Here is a 9852-nt window from a genome sequence, read left to right as displayed (position 1 = left end):
GTGGCTCAACCTAAACCACAGTCACTGTTAACCACTGGTACTAATAATGATGCTTGTATTTTCTATTTCAATACCATGGGCTACAGAGGCAGCCAGTACATAGTGGTAGTGTCCAGAGATGGGCAAAATAATTCATGTGTTGAAAACAATTGGCGTGTCGATTCCTTTGTCGGATGATGCACGTGTCAAAAGCTGCCGCGTGTGTCAGAAAGTGACACCCGTGTCAAAGGAAGTGACTTGTGACGAATTATATGGTTACGCGGCAAAATTTTTTTTTTTTTTTTCGCTCTTCCCTGATGTCAACATGTTGTGCCAGCACATTACATAGATTATTCATTACTCGCATCAATCCCTGACCCCCACTGAAGCTAACAATCTAAGGTCTCAGTGGTGATCACTTTAGCCAGTCAATCTACAGGCATGTTTTTCTGGTGAATGGGAGGAAACCAGGGTACTCTGTGGAACTGTACAAACAAGTGTAGTTCTTGCCATGATTAAAATCAAACCAATGGAAACCTTGATCTCTACTCTGCATCTTTATGTGGTAAAATACTAAACTTTAGTTCTCCTTTGAGGACCCCACCTTGTGCGGGGTACATACCCAGAAGGTGCTCACCACTTGTCCCTTTTTCACCTCCTGAACTAGTGCTGTACTGTACAGAAGGTGTGTCTGTAAGTAGCAATTTAATAACCAAAACTGCTAAATGCAAATGATTTCAAAATATTTGCCTGAATAGGTTCTTTCTGTTCCTTCTTATAAATGTGAATTTCTACTTGTGTGAGTAGAGAAATTCAACTAATTGAAGCTTCTGTACTCTTGTGTACATGATCTTAACACATCAATACCCAATTAGCAATTTGTTGAAGAAGAATTAAAATTACCATAGTTAGTATATCCATATTTGTCTCCTGTTTTGTTTTCTACAGATAGCATTTTCTTTGAAATGCTAATAGGAACAGGAAAATAAGCTGCAACCGCCTTGACATATTACAGCTTGTTTTGACACCAAAATATTCTATTTCATTTCCCAATTGAAAGACTGTTTGCCCCATGATAATTTTATTTTTACTTGTATTAAAAAATACTGTACATTATCCTCTCTGTAAAATGGTTTAATTTTCTCTCTGCTTTTTGTAATTTGTTCTGTTGGTCGGTATCCTTTAGCTGCTATTATTGAACCCCTTGACTGCATTGAATGTAATATTAATCATTGTTCCCAAGCAGTGGATGTCTTGGGGCCCAGTGCAACTACTGAGCCATCTCCTGCCACCATTCCCAGTAACAGTTATTTTATTTGACATGCTTTTTAGAAAAGAAGAAATATCAATTATTGATCCTGGGGCCCCTGGATAGGCCTCCCAGCTGCAGCTGCAAGAATAGCCAAACTCAACCCACTCTAGACCCTAACCCGCAAAGGCTTAACCCGCACCTGACCCTAACCCACAATGTGTAGCCATTATAGGACCCACACCAAACCCTTTGAAAGCAGAGAGAGTGCATCCTCAGCCTCGCCCAAACCCACAATGGTAGCCCTAATTTCCAACCCTAACCCATAGGTCCCACAGCTTGCGGGTCAACCTGCACATCACTAATCATTCCCCTCTACCTGAGGCAGCTGCCATGTTTGTCTACTTGACTTCTAGTCCCTGGATCTGTTGCTTACCATGCAGACTGAAAGCAACTCTGGTTTTGTTTCTAGTGTGCAAGCTTCTGGTTGATAATCCAAGCAAGGGACCACGATTCAAGCCACCAAACATGGTGGCAGTCAACCCCATCGCACATCTCTGCCTTAGAAGGCAAGCAGGGCTGTCCTTGGGGCCTTGTTGCTGCTGTTAGAGAGGGAAGCCTGTGCAGTGGCCCTATGCTCTTTAATTAAATTAACCTCTCTTTTATTATATCCACATTTGTGTATTCTTGTACCAGATGTCTGCTCTTTTAATTTCAGCTAAGGACTAGAACTGAAAGCTATGGAGTTCTTTATTGAGCTTAGATTGTTAGCTGTGCGGTGCAGGAGCACTTATATTTTATGTACAGTTTTGCATGTTACTGGTAGTGCTATACCAATATGAGAGTAAGTGTATGTATAGGGGAGTGTTGACTAAAGCTTATTGCAGAGGTTTTCAAACTGTGGGGCTGTTTCTTTTCCAGGGAAGTTGGGTAGACATTTAGGGGACCCGAAGGCCATTATAATATTGGTATATGTTTAGGTCTTCCTTGAATACTCCTGGAACAATAAGAGGCTAGCTATTAAAAACATTTTCATATATCTGTAAATCTCTTAAATTGACTAAGTTGATTGTAAATCCAATTATTGTTAAATGAATTATGAATTTTCGAAGTTTAAAAAAGCAAAGAGTGTTTCTGCCTCCTGAGCACTATAGTTGTATTAAGATTGGAAAGTGTGGAAGAGTGGTCCAAAACCATCTGCTGGAAGGCAAGCTTACCTGTTCTATCCCTTGTGGCACCTAGAAGCAAATGTGCATACAGCCGCCTGTAAAAAGCTATGGGAATATTGGTCAGGTTTAATGGAGGTTGGAGAGTAGCCCCTGTAGGTCTAGGGTGTGCCAAAGAAGTCTGAGGCAGATTATATAGATAATGTAACAAGCTACACACCTGAACTTTAGCATCCCCCCTTCCAAACATAGTGTGCGGGCAGAATTCCTGCTTTTTCACATCACATTGCTGGTTGTTGAGTCTTGTTGGCCACTATAGTTATGCTTGTAATTTACTGTTATGCTGTGAGTATCATATTCTAGGGGAAAGTTCCATGCCTGTGCTAATAGTCTACCAGCTAACTGCACATTTGTTGTACCATTTCTGGCCAGACAATAGAATTCTATATTGAGAGCAAATGTGATGCCCCCAGACAGCTTTATGGTGGCAGAACAGTAGTAATGTCCTTCAGTCATACAGGATAGAACTCTAGAGCCATGTACAATGTTTGGACAACCCTCATTCCACTATGACCACCAAATTAAATTAGAAGCTGGGTGCCATAATTCTTTCGGTAGCTAAGATTTTCCAGCCTTGAGAGCCTAGGCTCTTTCATATTATTAGGCTAACAATATATTCTCCATAAGGATGTTGAGCAACCGTTTTGTCTTGAAGGGAAAGGGGCTGCTGTTTGCCTGTCTGCATTACTCTGTTGGTGGACAATAACAATTGGTTATACTTTCTTTATTCTTTTTATGGTCTCATATTTTTTTTGTGGAACATCTATGTATAAACGGCAATATTGCTATGTGCAGGTTCACTTAATGTTATATATGTGTGGCAAGTGGGCAGAATTCCAAATGAACATTGATAAACATTTTCACTCTCTCCTTAGGTCACTTAAAAAAGAAGCATTTTCAAGAGTCAGAAAATCTGTACAAGAAGTTAAAGAGCACTGTCGACCAAGTACTTTCACAGAGCGGGTATTCAGAAGTGAACCTCAGCAAGCTGTTCCAAACACTCAGCACCATTAAATAACCACTAGTTTCTCTCAATAATGTAATCTGTTAGGGCCTTATTTGTTAGTTTTACTTTGTTTGAAAACTTCTATTGGATTCCAGACTAAAACGTATTTTTCTCCTAGTGTAATGACATAGTGATTCCATGCCAAGGGTTTTCCATCAAGCCTTAAGAGACCCAAGGATTGCTACAAGTGATCCATAGTGTCTTGGTATTTAGTTGAGGTGCTTGTAAGAAAAGAAACCAGTAGCTCAGTAGGACGACTGTTTCTTTTCATTTCATCTGCTTCACAACAAAACCTTGCTGGTTACAAGAAAATAGGTTGAACAATTCTAAATACAAATTAAAGAGAAAACAAAAAGGTTAATATTGCTTAAATGGCCTTTTTCTGTATTGTATGTTGTAAAAATGTATTTTTAGTGTCTGTTTTCTGCTCATTAATATACTGCCAGCTATGCAGTAATATCTAAAATATTGATATTAAATATTAATACATTATGAATAGTAGTTGTGTGTGCATATATGTGATAATTGTTCTGCAGATGTATTGTTTACTCTTTATAATGTTATTGTCTTTAATAATTGTAAAGGCTTTTATACTGTTGGAGCATCAAAATAAAGCTATTTACTGGAACAGTCTTGTTTTCTTTATAGTAAGAGTTCTTAAACAGTAACACCAAAACTGAAAGTGTTTTAAAGTAATCACAATATAAAGTACTGTTGCGGTGCCCTGGTAAAACTGGGGTGTTTGCTATAGGAACCCTACTATAGTTTATACAAATAAGCTGCTGTGTAGCTATGGGAGTGGCCATTTAAGCTGGAAAAATTAGAAAAGGCACAGGTTACAGAGAACAGATAACATACTCTGTGGAACATAATTATATTGTATCTGTTATGTAACCTGTGCCTTTCTCCTTTTAAATGGCTGCCCTCATTGCTACACAGCAGAGTATCTATATAAACTAATAGTAGTCTTTCTGAAGCAAACACACAGCTTTTCCCAGTGCACGGCAGCAGTACATTATAGTTTTAATTACTACATTTTCATTTTTTTGGCGTTACTGTTCCTTTAAACATGAGCTTGCAACCCAACCTGACTTACCAGCTTTTTGCTTGTTGGCCTAGTCTGATTCTGACACAAGCATTTTAAATGTCAGCCTTGAGGTGACTGAAAAACGTAGGTAAATAGGGAGTAGTTTTAAAGTCGTTAAAGTTATTGTGATCAGTTACTGTGTCAGTATCATTACCAAACCGGGTCTCCATCATCCTTAACTTAGCAGCCCACAGAGAACCCTTCTGTCGGACCCACTGGGCACCTTGATCTGCATATTGGCTTTGAGTATTGACAATATCTACTCCAGACAGTAGGGAAATTGCACTAGCACCAGTGGCACAATGGAAATCGCCCTGTGTTACATTGCCCATAGAAAAGGTGCCTATACAGATGCAAATACTCTCTGCTTACTTGGTCATTCTTAACTGTTGACATGATATATCTGATCGGGACATGGTCAGATATTGGTAGGTACAGGCCAAAAACCCCAGTGCAGGTTGGGCAAAGAGTAGATCATGCTGTTTATCTTGCTTGGGTTTCTACTATTTCACACACTGGAAATAAGACAACAAAACTTAAATTGTATCTTTACAGTGCTTGGCAAGCACATCAGGCACTGGGCAAATAGTGCATAAGCCCCAACATTGCTCTTATAGTGCTCAGTTAGTGTACCCTGACACAAAGTCTAGCTAATGTTCTCATGTATATTGAAATTTGTGAAATAAACGGTTTTCGACAGTAAGACTACATTATAGATGCACACACAATTGTTTGTGTGCACTGGTGTGTCATAACCTGTGTGTGCAGACCTGTAAGTCTGACAGCAGGATTTAGGATCATCATGTGAGGGCTGATTCTGCAGCCAGGATTGGATTTGCATCATCAAGCACAAAGTAATATCTAACTCTTGGAATGTTTACCTTAAAGGAAATGTGTGTCAGATTAATCAACTTTTATGTAGAAGTGGCAACTAATAATGGACAAAGGCAGCTGATAACAATGTTATGGCTTTCTCCAGACTAGATTATGCTGTCTAGAGCTAATTGAATTCAATTGCATAATTTTTATGTCAACCCATAAAAACTAAATATTAATATTTGTTAACATATTTCACGTAATGAAAAAAAAACTCTAAATGGTATTGATGCAAAGGCCAAAGAACAGTACCACCCCTTTCCTCATTCTATATAAGCAGTTTATAACACATTTCCTCCATAGCAGCGGAATGATCTTTAATGGTCGATTTCAGAAGCAAGTAAATAAGACATACTTTGCTATCCTACTGTCTTTACAAGCCAACTTCCATTAAAGCAAAAAAATAAAGCTGACTATCGAGGTTTTTATATAGTGAATAATGTAAATAAATATAAAGATATTACAAGTAACCAAGGAACTTCATGACCGTAATAATGTAGTTTATATTCTTATAAACTTGTGTCTTTATGGTCATGGGGCTCCTTGGTGACTTCTAATATCCTTATATTTTACAATAGGGGGTACATTATTTACTCTAGAGTTTGAATATGCTAAATCATGGGCTGTTTAAGAAACATAAAATATAGTATCCCTTTAATAAATATGGCCCTGGTGAGCAAGTATATAAAAGTGATAAACTGAATCTTTTCTGTGCTGATATATTTAACAGATTTAAACATACTGTAGTTACATAGGGTTGAAAAAAGACCAGAGCCCATCAAGTTCAACCCATCCAAGTAAACCCAGCACCCACAACCCACACCTACCGATCTATACACTCACATACATAAACTATATATACCAACCATCAATACTAACTGTAGCTATTAGTATCACAATAGCCTTGGATATTCTGATTGTTCAAAAACTCATCCAGGCCCCTCTTAAAGGCATTAACAGAATCTGCCATTACCACATCTCTAGGAAGGGCATTCCCCAACCTCACTGCCCTCACCGTGAAAAACCACCTATACTGCTTTAAATGGAAACTCCGTTCCTCTAATCTATAGGGGTGGCCTCTGGTGCGTTGATTGTTTTTATGGGCAAAAAGAACATCCCCCATCTGCCTATAATCCCCTCTAATGTACTTGTACAGAGCAATCATGTCCCCTCGCAAGCGCCTCTTTTCCAGAGAAAACAACCCCAACCTCAACAGTCTCACCTCATAGTTTAAATCTTCCATCCCCTTAACCAGTTTAGTTGCACGCCTCTGCATATGCAGGCTTCCTATACCCTTCATTGTACTAAGGGTTTTATGGTGAAAGACCAAAGGGTGCAGGTGGATATCAGACGTGGCTATAGCAATGCTAATCTACAGCAGTGAGACTTAGCCAGATACTGTCCCTTTAATAAACAAAATGGTAGTGTAGGTTTTAGGGTGTAGAATTGGGGCTCTCAGATATAAAGGGAAGGCGCTGATTGACTTTCACTAAATAAATAAATAAAGCCTAATGTGGATCGCTATAAGGGGAACCTGCAATAAACTCATTGGTTCCTTATTCCCCAATTGCAGAAGGCACCAGGGCATCCCCTTGAAATAATCACTTAGAAGTTGTGAAATTCTCTTCCAGAACTGCTTGTACTGGCAGATATTATATTCTTTCAAGAAAACGTTTGAGGCTCATGGTACTCACAATCCTGGTGAGATAACAACATTAAACTATTTAGCAGAATCTAAAGGGAAAGGTATTTTGGGCTATAAGACAGAAATAGAATGGCATCCTCATCTTTTGTATCTGTTTCCCTGTCTCTTTAAAAAAAACAAAAAAAAACCCTGGTTCATGTATTAAAGGAAAACTATACCCCCAAACAATATAGGTCTCTTTAAACATACATTGCATAAACAAGCTCATACGTAAAACCCTGCTTCATCTAAAGAAACCATTTTCATAAAAATATACTTTTTTAGTAGTGCTATTGGGTACTCCTAAATAGAAAACTGCCATTTTATAATTAAGGGCCGCCTCCTTTGATCATACAATTCACAGTGCACACAAACACATACATGTTAGGTTATATCAGCCAAAAGTTGTAAAAGGGCAATGGTTATTAAGATATATATATATCAGTTTGGTAGGCAAGATTCTATAACTCTCTCATATATATATGGGCTGATTTACTAATCCACGAATCTGAATCCGAATGGGAAAAATTCGGATTGGAAACGAACATTTTGCGACTTTTTCGTATTTTTGCGATTTTTTTTTGCGTAGCCGTTACGACTTGTGCGAATTGTCGCGACTTTTTGTAGCCGTTACAATTTGCTTGTATATTGTCGCGACTTTTTCCTATTGAGCGCTCGTAAACGGCGGGCAAACCTTTCAGACTTTGCATGATTTTGGAAGCCTCCCATAGGACTCAATGGCACTCTGCAGCTCCAACCCGGCCCAAGGAAAGTCTCCCATAGGGCTCAATGGCACTCTGCAGCTCCAACCCGGCCCAAGGAAAGTCTCCCATAGGGCCAACCCGGCCCAAGGAAAGTCTCCCATAGGGCTCAATGGCACTCTGCAGCTCCAACCCGGCCCAAGGAAACTCTCCCATAGGGCTCAATGGCACTCTGCAGCTCCAACCCGGCCCAAGGAAAGTCTCCCATAGGGCTCAATGGCACTCTGCAGCTCCAACCCGGCCCAAGGAAAGTCTCCCATAGGGCTCAATGGCACTCTGCAGCTCCAACCCGGCCCAAGGAAAGTCTCCCATAGGGCTCAATGGCACTCTGCAGCTCCAACCCGGCCCAAGGAAAGTCTCCCATAGGGCTCAATGGCACTCTGCAGCTCCAACCTGCCGCAAGGAAAGTCTCCCATAGGGCTCAATGGCACTCTGCAGCTCTAACCCGGCCCAAGGAAAGTCTCCCATAGGGCTCAATGGCACTCTGCAGCTCCAACCCGGCCCAAGGAAAGTCTCCCATAGGGCTCAATGGCACTCTGCAGCTCCAACCTGGCCCAAGGAAAGGCACCGTAGGACTCAATGGCACTCTGCAGCTCCAACCCGGCCCAAGGAAAGTCTCCCATAGGGCTCAATGGCACTCTGCAGCTCCAACCTGGCCCAAGGAAAGTCTCCCATAGGGCTCAATGGCACTCTGCAGCTCCAACCTGGCCCAAGGAAAGTCTCCCATAGGGCTCAATGGCACTCTGCAGCTCCAACCTGGCCCAAGGAAAGTCTCCCATAGGGCTCAATGGCACTCTGCAGCTCGAACCTGGCCCAAGGAAAGTCTCCCATAGGACTCAATGGCACTCTGCAGCTCCAACCCGGCCCAAGGAAAGTCTCCCATAGGGCTCAATGGCACTCTGCAGCTCCAACCCGGCCCAAGGAAAGTCTCCCATAGGGCTCAATGGCACTCTGCAGCTCCAACCCGGCCCAAGGAAAGTCTCCCATAGGACTCAATGGCACTCTGCAGCTCCAACCCAGCCCAAGGAAAGTCTCCCATAGGGCTCAATGGCACTCTGCAGCTCCAACCCGGCCCAAGGAAAGTCTCCCATAGGGCTCAATGGCACTCTGCAGCTCCAACCCGGCCCAAGGAAAGTCACGATACTGAAGCTTGAATGAATCCGAAACTTTCGTACTCGGCACGATGGCTACGAAAAAGTCGCGACAATTTGCGAAAAAGTTATAACGGCTACGAAAAAGTCGCGACAATTTCCGCAAAATACCGATCATTATAAAAAAAACGCATTTGGACGCTTTTCGGACGTTCGTTGATTAGTAAATGTGCCCCTTAGTGTCAAAAAGCTTATAGCTTTGCGGGGTGCACAACCAAAATGTGAGTATTTAGCAATAAGTATTCCGTGGTCGGCACACCCTTAAAATTTGTCAAAAGTTTATTTAAGACATATTGTTAAAAAGAATCCGACGTTTCATTGCTCAATAAGACCTTTCTCAAGGATAAAACAATAGTGTCCACACCAACTCTAAATACAATCTCAATTTCAACAAGTGGAAAAAGTGCCCAATCCCCATCATGTATACTCTGTACTTTCTTTGTGTTGCATAAGCAACATGCAAACTAAAGGCACAAATGCTTCATTTATGTGTTCAAAATCTTAAGAAATACATGCAGAGTTCAAAGGCACACTTGCATTAAAAAATTACATATGCATTCAATATATGTTGGTAGTACATTTATGGGTTTTGTCAAAAGATTAAGGGGGTGGGAGGGCAAAAGTTAGACCCTCATTTCTGGAAAACAGGGTGGTGAAAGTTAATGGGTCCTCTTGACTTAAAGGGGTCCTTAAAAGGTATTTAGCAGGAGTATCAGACCCACATCTGAATAGGTGATAAGTTAAAAGTGAATCCTCTACTTCAGAGATACAGGGAGACAAGATGCAGGGGGCCTAACACCTTAAGGCAGTGATTCCCAACCAGTGGCTCGCGA

The 9852-nt window shown here is 41.0% G+C and overlaps 1 protein-coding gene across 1 annotated transcript in view; it reads left to right on the top strand.

The window, feature by feature from the left end:
• Window positions 1–4088, top strand: part of pola1 (polymerase (DNA directed), alpha 1, catalytic subunit) — a 151903-nt gene extending 147815 nt beyond the window's left edge. Inside the window, exon 37 of the mRNA XM_012957632.3 lies at window positions 3330–4088. Coding sequence (XP_012813086.2) covers window positions 3330–3472 — 143 coding nt within the window. The 3' untranslated portion in view covers window positions 3473–4088. The remainder of the gene's footprint in view (window positions 1–3329) is intronic.
• The last annotated feature ends 5764 nt before the right edge of the window (window positions 4089–9852 follow it).

The sequence above is a fragment of the Xenopus tropicalis genome, chromosome 2, assembly GCF_000004195.4.
Source record: "Xenopus tropicalis strain Nigerian chromosome 2, UCB_Xtro_10.0, whole genome shotgun sequence".
NCBI lineage: Eukaryota > Metazoa > Chordata > Amphibia > Anura > Pipidae > Xenopus > Xenopus tropicalis.
This window is presented reverse-complemented; position numbering and strand designations above follow the sequence as displayed.